Source organism: Varroa jacobsoni, unplaced genomic scaffold (assembly GCF_002532875.2).
Source record: "Varroa jacobsoni isolate VJ856 unplaced genomic scaffold, vjacob_1.0 scaffold_278, whole genome shotgun sequence".
Classification (NCBI taxonomy): Eukaryota; Metazoa; Arthropoda; class Arachnida; order Mesostigmata; family Varroidae; genus Varroa; species Varroa jacobsoni.
Genome location: NW_019213180.1, coordinates 71060 through 89263, shown reverse-complemented (window position 1 = coordinate 89263; position 18204 = coordinate 71060). Strand labels below are relative to the sequence as shown.

Below are 18204 nucleotides of genomic sequence, written 5' to 3'. Positions count from 1 at the left end.
CAGATACGTTATCGTTAATATTCATAATGTAATAATATTATGAAACTTGCCTTCGCAATCTATGTGAACTAATCAATCCTTTAGAAAAATCTATATTTTTTCCGTAAAATAGAAATAAAAACATGCAGATTATCATGTCTATGGTTGTGTTCAGAAACAAAGGTAGTTTGTTAATTTGTTTAACTATAACTGGTATACATGTAAGCGGTGACCTATATTATATAGAGAAAGATTTCACCCTCAGAAACCTGCAGCGTACCGATTAAGTAATCTTTACAAACGTTATTAATCATTTTAAATATACATATTCAGTTTGTTCATTTCCCAGCCAAGCGTGGGGGAGCTTTTGATAGATAGCTATTGCCTAGCGTTAGCGATACATGAGGATTGATGACGAGGTCTGTAGCTAGACTGCATCGTGTGCCTTACACAACAGGCCCCGTGTGCTATACAGCATTCCGCCCTTACAGCTCGCTGTCCTGCTGCTAGCCATGGTATGAACTATCACATGCCAATCGTTCATATCGAGAGGTCGAAACAACAGACATCGACATGCTCAATATACGCAATTGCATTAACTCTGTCTATCTGTATAGATGTTCGCGCGTGCATCAAGACAATTACGCAGGCCTTATGTGTCAAAAACAATCAGCCACACTTGAAAAACAAATGCCCTTACTTCAACTTAGATGGAGGTAACAAGCCTGCGATCGCGGAAAACCGTAATAGCATCAATGACAGTCAACCCTCATTCTTACGCAGCCGCGATCGCCAAGCCCAATCTTGATGAAGTCATACCGTAGGCTATCTCCGCCGTATTTTGTTCAGACACATGTGGCGTTCAGCAAATGAAAATCTAGAGCACCCTGTAGGATATGGCGGAGCCTATGTACTGTAAAACGCGTGACTCTTATGTCTGTTAGTTCTATTCGCCTTTCGCCAGGGTCAATTGGTCAGCGTTTCTGCGCTATAGAAGTCCATCTGGATCTTTGCCGTCTTCTTCTTGCATATGCTGATAAACGTTCAATAAGGACGGGTGGAAGGAAATTCGAATATGATCCTCTACAAGTAACGATTTGTCGTCGAGAAGGTACACGTATCCGTTTAATGATTACCGACGCAATCTCATGTGGCGCCGGTTATATTTCGTCGACAAAAAATGCTCCTACACCACTTGGGTTTCGTGGAAAGCTATCGGGTCTGCTAATAGAGGCAACGCCGTTCATAAAAAATGCTTACCTTTACCACCCGTGCTGCTCCAGTTGATTGGATAAACGGTTTACATTAAGCCACTCCACCATCTATTCTAGTTAAATTGTTTTCAAAATAAGCTGCATCTGATGGTCAGAAGTACAGGTATTTCAGGGGGCTTTATATGGTGTAAACTTTGCTAAAGTCCTGTTTTGGAGCGCCTTAATAAAGGTCCATTAAAAGCTCTCGAATACGGAGTAAAACACTTGTTTTGGCCAACGGCAGATACGGTCCATTTGCTAAAGTAATATACAGCAAGCCGTAAGGGTGAGGCACCCTACCCAATATACACGCTTTTCAGTCAGACACGTGAACAAGCTTCAAAAGCCTCGTAAAAAGCCGTATGATCAAACGGGTAAGAAGCTTGTAGCGGCACCTTTTCCTTGCGATCGCCTTGCACAAGTATACATCTTGCGGATTCCCCTGACGAATGATGCTTGGGAAGGCATTACTCCAGTTCGTTTTCTGGTGTCCATACTGTAAACAGCTAATGTGTGTATTGGTAAACTTCAGACTCAGCAAGTTTAGCCGAAATCAGTCGCCAATTTCGAATAACAACGAACGTCCGTTAGTATAATATATAAACAAATAGCACTAAGAGTATTGCTTTCGAGCACGTTTTCTATGCGACATCGTATGACTAAGACTAGGATAAAGTGATCTTATCATATTTCTATAGAGCAGTACGAATCAGTTATACAAAAGATCAGTCTAAAGTTCTTGTAGTACCTATATGAAGATGCGATGTCGTTCGAAAGAAATAACCCTATTGGGATAAAAAATTAGCACCGATCGACAGGTAAAAATTCATATACTTTATCCTGAATTTCCAGCTTTCCGTAATCGTTTTTATTTTTTTTTGAGAGACAATTTTTCAGGGTCTTACGTATAAGTAAGTTGGTGCTGTGCTATTGTTATATTCGCAAAACCGCGATTTTTACCTGTGTAAGTAATCGTAGAAGTTCCCGCTGATCTTCAGTGGTAACTACATGGGGTAGTTTTTCGGTGAGCTCATAAGTCTTGTCTCTTGCATCTTCGAACTCTTTTTCGATATCTTCACGTAATTGAAGGAAACGTTGCTGTTCGCCTTGAATAAATTCGACGTCCTCCCACGCCTGTTTCACATAATCGGGCTCGTCTTCTACTGCAAGGCATTAATGTCCTTCGTTGTTATTCCACCTAGTAGCGGTGACTTTTACGAATACTTTGTGTGCTTCGGTGCTAGCCTACTTGGTTACGTATTTTCCTGCTTACCCTAGAGGAAAAGCTGTTATCTAGGTTCGAATCGGAGTATGAATGCACTTCGTCGAGCCGGGCGTCTCATGGAGTGGCCGACGGCGATACCGTATGTAAAACATGTTCGCTTAGTCAAAGGTTCTATGGAAACGGTGTTGACTCTATTTCTACTATATAATATTTGATTTTTTATATATAATATTTTGATTTTTTACCCGGCTCGCCACCTTCCTCCGTCTTTAGTTTCTCCGTCTCCCATTGATTGATGACGATACTAAGCTTCTCCAAATCGGTGCTTAACGCCAGTAGACAATTATCCACTTCCATCATCTTTGATCGAACCATCATCTGTTTGTTAAACGATTCGACGAGCTGTTGCCTTAGCTTGTTTAACTCTGCTGGATTCTTTACGTTTTCCTCTTCAACTTTCTTGTTCATTGCTGCAACGTAGATATTAGGTTGACAGGCGTTAATTTCATACGTTAAAGTGACGCAATTATATAACGGTTCACGGCATACAGGTAGAGATGCTTATTGAAATCCTCGATCCGATATTTAGGTCTTTAGTAGGTGAATTATAATGAATCTTCGATTATTTCTGTCTCGGGAGTTCTATCTTAGACGATACAGACAGTTCGCTATGCGAGCTTTTTATTCGTTGAAGCTTCGACGATTGTAAGTTTTGTAAGCCGGTATGTTAAGAAAATGCGGCAAGGTTGAAATTAAGTTTAATGAAAGGGAAGGTGAATTATAAAAAAATTCATAACCGTAGTCGAGGTCATCAATCACGGTTTTGGCACTTAAATTTGGTGGATTTTTAAGAGTACCACCTCTCGGTCAGGTTAGTCAGGTAAAAGAAATTGAACAAACAGATAAACATAAATGAACTAACGAGACAATAAGAATATTTAGTAGCCCCATGAATCCTGCCGCGTTGATTGACAACCGTTGGAAACAGTGGTACTTTGGCAGCCAATGTTATTAAGCAGAGGCAAATGAGTTCTATCGCGCGACTGAATTCTGTAAAAACCAAAATGACAGATTTTTTTTACCATACTCGTGCTCCTTTTCAGCTATGCCATCAACTTTGTGATAGAAAAAATTTCCGAAATCCTAACACGAACGAGCAGAATAAACGAGTTATCATTCAAACAACATAGTTTAATTGAATGAATTTTCGATGTTATGTTTCATACAGTAAAATGGTGGTTGATTTATTTGGGTTCGGAGGGCAACATTCAACTTTGTAAACATGCCATATCACCTTCTGGAACATCGTTTGATTCAGTAACATATTAGTTTTCATTTATTTTAATATTTATTACATTAAATCCCCGTAGTTACAGTATCATGCAGTCATTAGAAACTATTCACTAGTCCAACACAACTTGCAACCGTATATACATAATAAAGTAGCGCCTAGACAAGTCACAATAATATCGTACATCGAAAAAAAATAGCCTGAATCTTACGATCAGGTGAAAAACCGATCGGAAAAGATAGTTCAGCCACAATCATAGAGAGCTCACGGAATGACATTGAATAGAAAATGTATGAAAACCTCCGACGAGCTTTTTGTGAAAAGGCAAATGGATGATAACATTTGAAAAGATATTACCCACACCTTTGGCTATCTCGTCTATTCACCCCCATTGTCTGCGAGGGCTCAATTTTTAATAATGCGTCTTTTTAGTCAAGCTATTTGCGTTGTGTGGAAACTGTGTTGCCAAGGGATGAATAGCGTTACTGTTTAGTATTTTGTCTAGTTCATTCATATTTACAAGGACGCCTATACTATTCGTGATCCATTGCAGGCTCTCGTGGACATCTTGGTACCAGACGTCCTTTCAATGTAAGATTAACAGTGTCAATTTTTTTCAATGTTTGCCGATTGTGACGAGTATATCTACGAAAAACAATAAGCTATAAAATTGTATCTGTATTATTGTGGGTTACCAAAGGATAACTGTAAGTACGGTAATATCGTCGTTTCAGGTACATGATTTATCGCAATTAAGCTACAATGAGGGCCGAAAACATAAAATGAATTGTACGAGCAGTGACGGACACATAGACTTCAGCATTACTCAAGCACTGACTTCAGCTGCACCCAGCCAACCCTGTTCATAATCTGCTTTCCCAGGATCTGTAGGTATGTATCTTTCCATCAGGCCTCTGTTTGAGTCCTGACCCCAATCCGAAATTTATTCATAACATATGAAGGGACGGGAAGAGGGGCAAAAACTCAAGCAAGCCAAACCCTAAAGCACAAACGCGTTTTACTCCAGATCAATTGGAGACCATTCTGCAGGAGGGGGACTACATGGGTACTTCATCACTTTTCGTTATGATAGATCTACCCTTACCCTCGATATATATGTTACCGGTTGTTTCCATTCCCTCTCACCCCATTCAACGAGCTCAAGCCGCCCCAACTCTCCTCGTTCAGACAGCCGTTCCGCGACCTAACCATGACGCCTAACCGCGACCATGGTAACATTTTTCAGCACACGTGACATCCACTGTCAATGATGTAATGTCCTGATAATAGGTTATAGCCGAGTCCGCACCTTCGAAGTGTAATAGTTGTGAGTTTGCCGCTATATATATACATATATATATATATATAAAACAGCGAATTACGACGACTCTCCCTCTCCTCCTGCCGTCCCCCATCTTACCCGCTGCTGGTGATAGCACGAACGGTACATGCAAACGAGTGACAAAAAAATCGATGTTTTTGTGATATGCGGTTATTACTAGTGCGGCCGTTCGCTTGTACAAATGGTGGTCGACAATATATACAATACAACGCAGCATGTTGTATGAAAGCGAGCCAATTTGAAGGTCTCAGATGTACGTGACGGCATAGCAAAATGAGGCGAAGTTAGGCATAAATCTTTAAATAACTAGACGATTTCCATTAAAGAAAAAATGTAATTGTTTGTGGAAGACATAAAATAAAATTGAATTTCCTTGCACCCTAAAACAATTAAATATTTGCTTTTTTCTCACGTCTTCAGAGAGTGTTACAAACGGTTTTCAGATATACATTTAAGTAGATATTGCCATTTCAGTAAATTCAATTATATTTTCATTAATGCGTAATTTCCGGTGACCATTCTTCCAAAGTGAGAAAACTGAAAATAGATTGATGCAATCTAAACATTTCTTCGCGGTGTCGTAGTGAATACAGGACTTTTCCGACGATTCTGTCGTAGGCTAGGATATGTCATAGGCTAGGTTCGAAAGCGAGTTTAAAGACCTTGCATTACGTGCTAAAAGTCTACCATTTTATAGAATGCCTAACGGCAATATCAGGCGTAAAACTCGAGTTTTGATCCCTCATAAGTATTCTTTGTCCGTCCACTTCTGCAAATATATAAAAAAAAAAATCGAAGGTTTCATCTATGGTTCTCTTTGCGAAAGCACACATCTGTGACTTAATATGTGATGACGTGTTCGAATCTGCTGTGTAACTGCTTCCATCTTTTTCCCCACTATGAAACCAACAGTAACGACGATTTAACCCTAGTTAATCAGTCCTTTAACAACTGGTTATTTTTACCTTGACCTAATATCAACCCGCACGGGTTTCTCGACCGTTGGCGCTCGAGCACTTTAATCAACCGTATTACCATAGCTGTGCTGTTCAGGCTAATCTCTGTGTAGCCTCTCTGCAGTATAAAGCGTAAGCGACAACACCCTATTCTTTTGATATATCTCTAGTCGATCTAGACGACATCGTACGAATTTGGTGTATATACCCAGTGGCGCAGGATAACAGCTCAAACATCCTGGAGATATCAGAGAGCTTTGGAAACAGCAACTGGCCATCAGGTCTTAGAAGTCATTCGTGAGAAGACTCCTGCATTAAAGGTGTATGGCATATCTAGTATATATAAACATTTCTTACATATGTTCCGTTATCCACACTACCGGATACTTATTTACCATGGCCGTTTGATGTAGGCATCGGTAGAATCTTGACATTGTTCGTCTCGTTTTGGTCGATTTTATCCTGCAGTCTGGTAATTTCAGCTCGCAGCTCTGTGATAATGCCCTGGTACTGGTTTACATGCGTACTTACATCCACCACATTCGATCGAATCTACAGAGGTAAATCAAATCGTGATTTATTAAAAAACTGCATTCGTACACTAAATTACCATACGACAAACTCCTCTATAGTTAGTCCTTTAAAGGCGAATTTTGAGACAAGGACTAGGATCACGATGGTAGAACTCCTAAAATAAAGTTACTAAACTTGCCGGAAAACGTTTGCACCCGATTGTAATTTAGCAGATGTACATAACAGCCCTTGAAGCCCTCAAGATATAAACAAATATCTGGGCCAGTCAAGTTCGCCAATTTCTGTGAAACTGCTAAAATAGCCATCCTAGAGAATATTAGAATCTGATAGGACCGAACTGAAACAAATTATACCAGTGCATCCACTAACTCAAATGGTAATAATGCCCAGACCACTACGCTTCGTATCTCCATCTATTTCAATGTCACAGGCTACTACCGGCGCTAACTGATGGAAATATTGGACGGCTAGGGATTTATCCAGGCCGGGTTCGCGACTAGTATTGGCTGGTGAGGCTGAACGACGCGACGCTAAACGTAAGCGCTATTCCGTAGGTGGGATTGCGTTGACTACTGGTTAGGCGCAAGGGTTACCGGAGGCTAACGGAGAATACAATAGAAATACAGCATTTAATAATAAAGCAAAGGCACGCCATACGAACGTGTTTACAAACAACTAAACGATACTTAATAGGGTTGAGTTTTGTTTATGCGAAAACCGCAAAAAGCTCGAATCCTGTTTATTAAATGAGGGAGCTACCATGAACACATCGTGCACATATTGAATTTGACTACGAGGTATAATTCAGCAATTCTGCAAATTATTTGAGTTTCTACGGGTAGCACATCTAGCGGTTATTTTTGACTAAAATTCCTGCACCGGAAAGAAATAGGCCTTCACCCTGTCGAAAAATATGGCCCAATGAATTAAATATTTTAGACCTTATACTATACTTATAATTATGTCATCGTTTGTTTATCGAAATATTCAAAACACTTCGAAATCAATCGTTCGCTACGGTGATAACCCAAAGACAGGTGATTTTAGAAAAGGGTTCAGACCCATTTTCCAAGTAATCCGCGACTTGCATAAGTGCTCGTAGTTGTACGTAAAACTACATTGGAACATGAAGTAAATCGTGACGTCGCAATGTGCACCAAATATGCTTATGTAGAGAACGCCTGTGTGCTTTGCTCTAAAGTCCATTTCAGACCAGCCTCACACTTGATATCAACCCAGTTACAATGGTTTCCGATGGAGTAACATCCGGCGGGTTTTCCGCAGCAATAAAAATACTAGCGGTACGAGCCTGCATCTGGTATGTTATATGCCTTTCAAACGTTCTAAATTAACACAATTTTCTACCGAGCACCATTTACAGTCAAGCTGAATTATCATAGAGTCGCCTATAAGGTGGCCAAATTGACTGTTTAATCATATCGTTTACAGTAAACCAGTAAAAATTTTATAGGAAATACTGTACTGGAAGGATTGGGATGATTGGCTAGAAACTGTGTGTCATCAGTGCAAGCACTGAAATGAGACTTATCCGCAATACGCAGGTAAAGGAACACGTCGCTTTCTTACGTTTTCTTCAATAAGCTTCAGTTCGGGCCAAAAAAGCATTGCGTTGAATATATACATATATAGCGGTGCATATGACAATTTAGGGAAAGCTCGTGGGTTTCCATATAAAAATGAACATTCTGCTTTGCCCGCCGCCCCAGCTAGTAAATTCAATGCAATGACAAGTATAAGGTTATAAGGCAAGAATAGGGTAGCAACAGCGCAACCAGTAGCATTGTGCTATTCTAGCGTATTATCTACCCCAAGTATGAGCAGATGGTGTGTGATAAGTTGATGATAAACTTATTACCACTAGCGTAATTATGCTTGGGTTTTAGACCAGCCAAGTATTATATTGTTTTAGAAAGAAATCGAGAAAGTGGGACAGAGAATTTAATATGGATCATACCTTATTTGTAATATTTTGTGCCCGATCTGCGTAGATAAGCGTATTACGGCTATCCTCATAGGCAGATGGTACCGGACTAATGTGGGCTACCATAAGCGTTCGACAGTTACCGCCTAAAGCTTCCTTGAGTAACCGGGTCAGTTTTGAATCCCGGAAGTTGACGTGCTTCGCCGATTTCATAGCTAAGGCGTTAATAACATTGCCAAGCGCTAGAAGCGACTTGTTAATATGTGCTCCTTCCTTTAAACGTTTCCCCGTTGCCTGAAATAATTACGATTAATTGACGATAGGAATATTGATATCAAGGACATATTGGCCTAATATACTGTGCTAAGGCATGCGCTCGAAAACCCGCTGATTTTCAATATGAATTGACCTCGTTTTGGCTGGATGCTATGATACGTAGATAGTTAGAATTGCAGAATTAAAATTATACATGAAATAATCCCACAGCACAACAAAACCCAGTTCATCGAGTAGTTTCAATATGATCGATTAACACTTATAACAATGAGATTCGAAATAGGATAGATTAATAAAAAAATATATACAATGAATAGTGTCTTACGCGGTAGAAGCTTACGACTAAGAATCGTTCTGAGTTAAGGAGCTATGTATCTTAGCACATAGTGTAAATATCTCTGTATTTTTTCCATATTTTACTTAAAACTTAAACATAGTTATTTTTTTGCTTAGTGAAAATCTATTTTAGAACAAATAAAATCTATAATTATGTTGGGAAGAAAGTATGCATAATCATTTTGAAGACCGAAATCGGAACGGATCAGTGCATCGGAGGGCTTTATATCGATCGGGTTTTCAATGCCGTATATCACGTCTGCCTCACACATTATCTCAAAGCTAATTCTATGTTTATTTATAAACTGTTATTATTATATATGACCTTACGTATATTATCGATACGTAGGCTCCTTCCAGCATTGGTACGGCGCTGAGTCATTGCTATAAAAATTTACTCAATAGCGTGAATCCATGCTTTTGTAATAAGCTGCTGATCCCCTTATGGAACTCTTGTCTTACTTACAGCTTCATTCTTCGACCTGTTTTTGCGGCAGTTGATTCTCGTAAAATCTCATTGTGTTTATATCACAGGTAGCCAACGGGAAAGCCAGCGATACCAAGGACACGTCGGGCAGCGGTATCGGTTATGCTATGCAAATCAATAAAATCGCGTGAACGATGCGAATAGGATTCGTGTGTCTTTGGCAATTGGGCCCCGTTGCATAGCCTAGGCAAAAATCAACGAATACTCTCATTTCGCTAAAAGTCATACCGTATGACAACGTGGCTGGATTTAGAAAGAAACGTCCTAGATTCTACCGATTTCATTTAACGGATTCACTTACGATTAGTAGACATTTTATTCGTCTTTTACTAAACAAGATCGATAAAAGCATGCGCTTTTTTTCTGATAACCCTTAACTTCGAACGAACCACATTTTGCGTTGACCTTCATAACGACCTCACCTCGCTCAAGCATTCAGTGGTCTGACGTTTGCAAAGAGTTAGTAGTAGTAGTAAAGTGCGATTGTATTATTGCTGTTTTGATCTGTTAGTTTAGTCTTCACTTTTATATATAGACCTATTCGGTATAGTATTATATTCACGGTTTATATGTCACCTTTTCGAATGCAATAGATATAATTGCAAATCAGCCAAGTCACGAGAAGTGCCGTTTCGAAGCTCGAACTTCGAGCTTCTTTCCTGCGACTTTAAGGCTGAATGCTACTTGAATTCTTTTATACGCCGACATCCTATTGACTTTCTTTTTCACCCTCGAGAGTCCGCTTTGTTTTTATTTTCGTTTACAATCGCTACTATTACGATCATCATCTACATCCAGTACACGATATCGATCTATAACTCGATAATCCACTTAGGTAAATGTCGGCCTTTTGCACCTGAGATGTCTTTATATTAGTCAAAGTGTAATGCTACACGACGACGAGCCCTGATGGCCTCTAGAATGGTAGAACTGCTGTTACTGCAACATCATTACTCACTTAATCAACGTTCTTCTTTTTATAAGAACCGAACGTTTGTTGTCCTTGTCGTACTGACTAAAGGCGCTCCAATTAATTAGAAATAAATTAAGGCCTATCCTACATAGCTATAGGTATGCTGGGCCAATGGCATTTGGCAGCCATGTACAAACGAATGTTTGTAGATCGTCCGGAGAGAATAGGTTCGGGACAAGTCTATTTGTGTATTGTTACTCCAACCTAGGACAGATGCGGTAATCAAGACAAGAGCCTCAACATCAACGCCCATTTGATCAGTACCCTACAGTTATCGGGATGTAAAGTCGTATTTTCGATGGAGGTGATAGCAACAATGGCTAATCAGCTAAGCTTGCCAGTTGCTTTTTCTCACTTAAATACGTGCGGAACGCTGTGTACTGATGTGTGCGTATGTCAGACAACAGCCACCACTAAAAACCTGAGATCATTTTTGGGTACGTGCACCCCCTTTTGTATCGATCCTAATTTTTCCTATTTTACTTGACTCGGATCGTTAAATACATTTAAAGCTCTTTCAAAAATCACGCAGTGGTCCAGTTGTAACGGCAAATTGTCGAACCAAAATGGTTACAGTCGCTATTCAATCGGAACTTTACCGCTAAAAAATGAGACAGCGATCATATATTTGTATCAAGAACAGACAACCCATTTCTAATATAGTATAGAGAAAGCCAACCAGCATATTATTTAAAATCATTACTTATAGTGAGTAGAGACGTGTGGTTCAGATTTGTTCAAGCTTATTTGTAGAGCAGAATTATATATAATGATATGGACACGTAGAGAGGTCATGGCTAAGTATTCGGTATATTTCACATCCGGTGTTACTTGACCGGGTCTCAACTGGTGGTTGGCCAGTGTCAGCTTTAACCCGTCGTGATGATTCCGTAATTCTTCAGAGTTCATCAATCACTACCATGTAAGGCCTAAGCAGCAAGTCTTCGATCGCTGTGCTGACATCGGCAGTCAGCCAGTCAACCTCGTTTGGGGAAAGCGCATCAAACTCAGCAGCAGCGCCGTATCTGGAATTGGGTCTCCAGAATAGTCAATTCGTCGCTCTCTTTTTGCGTGAATAGTGCGGGGCTCCACCCGCGTCGCTCCATCCCTCATCAATGAAACTCCGGCTGGCAGCCACCAGCAAACGAGATAGCGTACTAGTGCCACCCAAATGCAAAATGATACACCGTTGTCCTCAATTCTGATTTAAACGCTTTCGACGAACGACGAAATCGCTAGGTGGCTCTGACAATCGTTGCAGACCCCACCCAATAATCTTTCATTAATGTGAAACTCGCCCGACTCGTAGCTAACTTCCTGCGGTGTTAAATATTGAGATGTTATAGAGACCAGGTCCTGTATATATGGGATGCTTGTGTTTGGCACTAATTACAGCCGTACGAACTAACTGGCTTATGATAAGTAAACAAACGAGCGGCTTACTATACATCATAGAATAGAATACGTTTATATTTATACTATATCACTGAAATTCAGTGAAAGGATTGAACTATCACTTGTTCCAAATATTATAACCCAATATAGAATAACGTTTTCAGGTTTAAATTTGTCAGTTAAATGTCTCATATGAAACTACAACCTCAGGATTTTAGTGCGAATTGGATACAAGGGGGTTTCCTTCGCTGGGAAGAGTTGTCGAAAAAATATAGAGTATCTAGAAAAGTATACTTGTTTGCTTTTCCTAAAATTCGTAGATAGTTGAACACCAAATAGACGAGTTAACTGAACACTATTTTAGGGCTCTTTCTCGGGTTTTCGTAATGTAAGTAAAAATAGATCGCACTAAGTCGACTGCTTCGGCTGTCGAGACTGAATTATGACGCTATAAGCAGATTGCGACAGAACCTTTACAGGGGAGTATGTAAGTTTGTTAAATGGACCCCAGCAGGGCATACTTATAACTTCCACTTCAGTTGACTATTGAGGCACCGACCTCCAGAAATCAACTATACGCTGAAATCGCGCTAGGCTACACAGTCCATACTAAGTGCTAATGATAGCCGTAATATTAGGAAATACGCTATACTAATGATGCTTAAACAAGTTAAAAGGATGCTGGTAAATGACGGGGTTGTGCGTCCTACACCCTAGAAGCCTTGCTACCATATAAAATGTTCGTTTTCGGTATTCCCGTTAGGTCTAGTTAGTCATCGAAATCTTATATCTATCTATGAAAATATGTGCGGACGTAAAAGTCGGGACAAAAATAGCTCAGAGTTATCGGGTACTGCAATTCAAAACGGTTAGTTGAAGCCTCACAGTATCGTGAAGCACACACATTACGAAAGCCCGGTGCCCGTAGACGTATTATATCGAACTTTAACAATAGCTAATATGATAATTACATGAAATGCTTACATACAAATAAATAACAGTTCTCCAACATATTTAAAAAATGCATTGCAGAGATCACTTCGTTTATGTACGGGCCTGACCTTACTATAAAGTCGTATTCCCCAGGGTGCTGTTAACAAGTCTCCCTAACTTTGCTCTTAGCTGCGCATGTTCGTTTGTGCCTAAAATCATTTAAGTCATATTTTAAAATGTGCGGATAGTTGACGCTTGGCGTAGACACATCGCACGCTTGCTATGGATACACGGGTTCGACAACCTAAAGTCCTGAATGGCTCTGGGATTGCTTTGCTGCAACTGCTGCAAGCAGCAGGTGGCATCCCGGGATGTTATTTCGCATGTCCGACACCATGGGGCTATTTCGGAATATCTAAAGTGTATTCTTGCATCAGTTATCAAAGCGCCCCAGCGGTGAAGATAGGCCAATGCCACCAAAAAACAAGGTCAATTCGTTACCATGAAAGTCCGTGGAGGGCTTTGTTTTATACGCTAGGTTAACATTCTATCAGAGCTCAAATATAGAGCTACTAGCATACGTGCTTGCCAACGATGGCCATCTGATCTGGTCGGACGGCATACGTCTTCGAAGATGTTTACGCCTGTGGCTTCAGTCCGCCATTATATTCATGAACCCTGCAATGCCATACGGTAATGCTGTACCTGTTGATGTTTCGACCATTCTATGAAAAATATACATGAAAGTACAAGAAAGCAGGCACGACACTTGTTCCTATACAGATATTTCGACATATGACACAATCCAATGTCGATATGTCGCTAATATAATGAACAGAAAGTTAAATTTTATTTTCTACAAATTAACATAACTGCTAAACTGTCCAGGGCTATCTAGCAGATCCAAAAACCTAAATAGCTTTAATTTAAACCAAGCAGCATCAGTGGATTGAATTTAGTAAACACTTTCATCGATCCTTGGCTGTATAAATATACATGGCTATAAAATAAAAACAAAAAACTAAATAAATGTTGTCAAAAATTATAGCTTCTGACGTGAAGTTACCGCTTGGACGAGAAAAAGTTTCTCTATCTCGACATGGAAAGCAACACCAATAAATATTGGTATAAATAATAGACAAAGAGGCCTTCAGCGAAAAACCAACTTGTCACTGGTGCAATCAGTCTAACAATGTAAACTTGAAAGCCGAAGATCGGAAACGAGGTAACTACTGCATCTTAGGACTATTTAACACCTCAGATGGAAGAATTATTTGCTCTACTTTTATAGAATGTTAGCTAAAGCAGAGCCTAAACAATACGCTCTTTGATAGTTCGAGACAATGTTCTTCAAAGCAAATGTTGTGACGAAAACAGTGAAGATAAAAAATTATGAGTTTCAGATACCGAGTCCAGGACATATGGAAAGAAGTACTCTAGATACGATTTCGCAACTATCATTAGTAAAAAGTCTGTCTGATCGTCGCCATAAGTAAGACGTTAATCAGTCCGTTATACCCATCCAAAAACGATTATGTCGAACAATGGTGTTGAGCAGAAGAGACCAATTTCTGATTAGATCGTTAGTTTATCGTTATAGATCGCAATAGATATTAGGAAGAAATATTATTACAATTGCGTATTGTTAGGCTCTGCTTTAGCTAACATTCTATATAAGTAGAGCAAATAATTCTTCCATCTGAGGTGTTAAATAGTCCTAAGATGCAGTAGTTACCTCGTTTCCGATCTTCGGCTTTCAAGTTTACATGGTTAGACTGATTGCACCAGTGACAAGTTAGTTTTTCGCTGAAGGCCTCTTTGCCTATTATTTATACCAATATTTATTGGTGCTGCTTTCCATGTCGAGATAGAGAAACTTTTTCTCGTCCAAGCGGTAGCTTCACGTCAGAAGCTATAATTTTTGGCAACATTTATTTAGTTTTTTGTTACAACGTATTGCCTGAAAAGGACATATCAGACGTTTTGAGTTCCTGAGAAGCCTCAGGTATACGTGGCGCAGCAATCGACAGTACACCCAGACCATCGGCAGCAACGTACGATCTTATCGACACGCTCCAATGACGGCCCGGGCCAGGGTGAATAGGAGTGAGTTACGGCTTTAGCACCGTATTCTTTTCATTTAGGATCGTGTAGTTTAGATGGTATCCGTCGATTCTCTCACTGAGGCTATTTATAACGGCATTAGGTATTCGAAATCGTATGACCAATACACAGCTGCTAAGAAACCCTCCGGGCAATAAAAAGAAGCACATCTAACACAAATATAAAATGTTGTTCTTTTACCTTATTTATGGTAACAGTTCAACAGTTTCGGGCAATTAACAATACCACTTATACGACTTCCGTACGAACTTTGTATCCGTAAAACAAACTAGGAGAATGACGAATATCGGTAACTAATCATAAATCTTGTTGAAAAAAACTAAGAATATTTACCGCTGTTAGCGGTCGATCGCAAACTGAGCAGACCTTCAAAGCGCCCTGACCTATTTTCATGTATGCCTTAGGTAGCTCTGTATGATTCTGTTGTTTTAACGATGTTGTTACGTGTTTTACATCCAAGATGAGCGCTGTGAAAACGACAGGTCAAACGACGCATGCCAGCGGGTGACTACTATACGCTGATGTTTTACTATCATTCGACGTTAACGTATGTTGTTCTAGCAACATATTTATAACAAAGGCATATGTTTCCCATTGTAGCACGCCGATTACCGACAAAATATCAATCGCATACGGCGCTTACCAACACCAAATTTACGGCTTGTGTATTTTTACGACTCTCGTAATTATTCGAGCAAACGGCTGAGTCATATCGTGTACTTGTTCACAAAACGAACTCATGGTTTTTGTGCATTATCTAAAAACAAACCCATTTATGATTTGTGTAATGTATTCAATGGTCTCACTTATGCTAAGGAAACTTTTTGCACTGAAGGAAATAATAGCAGTAACGGTAAAAAGCCGTTCTCATGTCCCGCAAGTGCTCAAATCAAATGTTCCTTTAATAATATCAGGTTGGCCGTTAGTTTGGCGGGAATAATTGCAGACACGCTGTACTGCTTGTCTGTGTCAACAAACCCATTTCGTCTGCATGAAGTGGCGCCCTAAAGGCTCGAATGATTTTCCGGCACCGGATCCAAGTAGTCTTTCCAGTTTGATTCCGCAAATTCAAATGGCAACAGTACTACTAGCTAAACAATATCTAGAATAGGGTGTTCTAAATACACACACGCATGGACTTCTGTGTCTCGTTTAGCATACTATGAATGATGCACTGAACGCTGAATATTTCGTGGTATTATCCGAAATATTGTAACAATGTAACGTTGAACCTTTAGATTACTCAGCGAACGTTAGGCATAGTACTTGAGCCTAGTTCAGTGGTAAAATACACAGTTTCCGATATTAAATTTATATGAGACACCTGCAACTACAAAAGCAAAGAAAATCATTCACCCCATTTCATAGTCTATAGGCATTATTATCACTGTCTGATTCATAATTTTTTTTTGTTTTCAGCAACATAGAGCTACAATGTTGTATCAACACAACTGAAAATGCCAATACACCTCCGAGTTCCGTGAACTTAGTTCGGCCATATAAGGCCTTATCTATACCGACGAATGGACGCCAAAACGATATCTCGATGTTAATTTTCCAGCAATGCTAACAAGCATTAACTAAATGAATTTTAGATCACTTGGACTGGGTAGTCTAACATCTAGATAACAAACTTTACGGCCTGGTGGCAAACTATCGAATCTTACTAGTAAGATTAGGTGTTATTTTTTAAACGTGCAACCATGCATATCATGGCTGGGAGGCTGTTTTTAATGACGAAGCCTTTAATAACCGAAAGGTTTAGTGCAGAAGTCTTATATTCGAAATTGACTAGGTAGCAGTAAAGCCTGACAGGTAAATTCAACGAATATCGCATAGCGGTACACGAAATATTAAATAAATGTGATAAACCGATATGTACAAACAAATCGACCGTTGGTTGACGTTCCACTAGCGATAACATCGCATTTCACTCGCTCATTGTGGAAGCTCGTGACAAATGAAATTTATTTGAAGTTTATTAGAAACATTTATTTGAATCCAATGGCTAAGAGCTTTCGATTTCCCTTTAGTGATATGTAATTCATCGTTTTGTGTATTATGGTGTCTTTGACTACAATGATGTCTATGTACGTAGGTCATGGATAAAATTTAATCATCTCAAAAAATCCTACAATTTGCTCCACGAACTTCCATGTATGACAGCCTGCCCTCTGTGCTCAGGATACTCCCTTTAATAGAACATTTTAAGCCTCTCAAAGCTCCACCCACCATCCGGCTAAAACAGCCGTAAATCCACGATAGAAGCTCAGATGATGCTTTGATTTGACTTACAATACAGTTTTAGACCGATATGCCTACCTGAATCTAAGCCTGTCACTCCGCGTGCCAGCTTCACTGATATAAGCGATCCTGGATTGCTTTCATAGAAGAGTCATGCATGCCGGTTCTAAAAATATCAAAGCTACAACTTTTGACAGTTGAACTAGCATGATCAGTAAATCTGGAAATAACAATTTGACCGAATTAGATAACATGATGAACGTATAGCAAAGGACATAAAAAATTGCTGTGTGTAACATCATCTATATTAACAGAAAAATGAAGTTTGGTGCGTTACGGATAGATTGATGGAATTATGACAGACTCTTTTGTAAGGGTTGGGTGTAGTAGACAAAAGGTATATTTCATTTAAGAACTGTAGTGTGTAGGTGATACTTTTACGAGCGTTGCTGATTCACCTTTAGGTTGTTCTAGAAACTTTCTGGCTCAAGAGTATATGAAAGCTTTCAGGAATTCTTTGCGAATTTACTGATACCTGTGGAAGCAGGTTATTGCATTATATTACTCAATGATAATCAGTAAATAAAAAAGAAAAAAAAAGAAAAACAGGAAAGAACAGCAATTCATGTTTCCCTCCAAAATATAGAACTATAACATTCCTTTGGATTCAATAGCAGTCGCTTTCTATTTCTGCGGCAATAGTTCGATCTAGTATATTTGATTTATCGCCGTTTATTACTTTCTGATGATCCCAATACATAGAGCAATTCAAAGGAAATGCTTTACGTTATCTCCTTATGACTCTGAATGACGAACGCTCACACGCGCAAAAAACATTGCCTTAATATACCGAGCCCGTTGCTAATAAGCTTTTACGTTTTTCAACAAGAGTACAGTAAGTCGAAGTAGTGTTC

General features: G+C 39.5%; 1 protein-coding gene and 1 long non-coding RNA gene across 6 annotated transcripts in view; one reads left to right on the top strand and one right to left on the bottom strand.

The window, feature by feature from the left end:
• The window catches only part of LOC111258946 (kinesin-like protein KIF19), a 69101-nt gene that overhangs the window by 30226 nt on the left and 20671 nt on the right, over positions 1-18204 (bottom strand). For both annotated transcript variants that reach the window (XM_086967659.1, XM_022830542.2), the window contains exons 7-10: positions 8556-8816; positions 6442-6598; positions 2703-2927; positions 2193-2395 (exon numbers count right to left, since the gene is read on the bottom strand). In XM_086967659.1, the coding sequence (XP_086823785.1) occupies positions 2193-2395; positions 2703-2927; positions 6442-6598; positions 8556-8816 (846 nt within the window). The remainder of the gene's footprint in view (positions 1-2192; positions 2396-2702; positions 2928-6441; positions 6599-8555; positions 8817-18204) is intronic.
• On the top strand, positions 1828-9969 carry LOC111258953 (uncharacterized). Of its 4 annotated transcripts, XR_002679323.2 has the most exons (8): positions 1828-2050; positions 4302-4339; positions 4483-4639; positions 6529-6606; positions 7011-7116; positions 7782-7898; positions 8052-8142; positions 9669-9969. It is a non-coding gene; the product is annotated as an uncharacterized LOC111258953 (long non-coding RNA). The 4 variants fall into 4 exon arrangements; XR_002679326.2 differs by lacking the exon at positions 8052-8142; XR_002679325.2 differs by lacking the exon at positions 8052-8142 and having other exon boundaries at positions 9603-9969.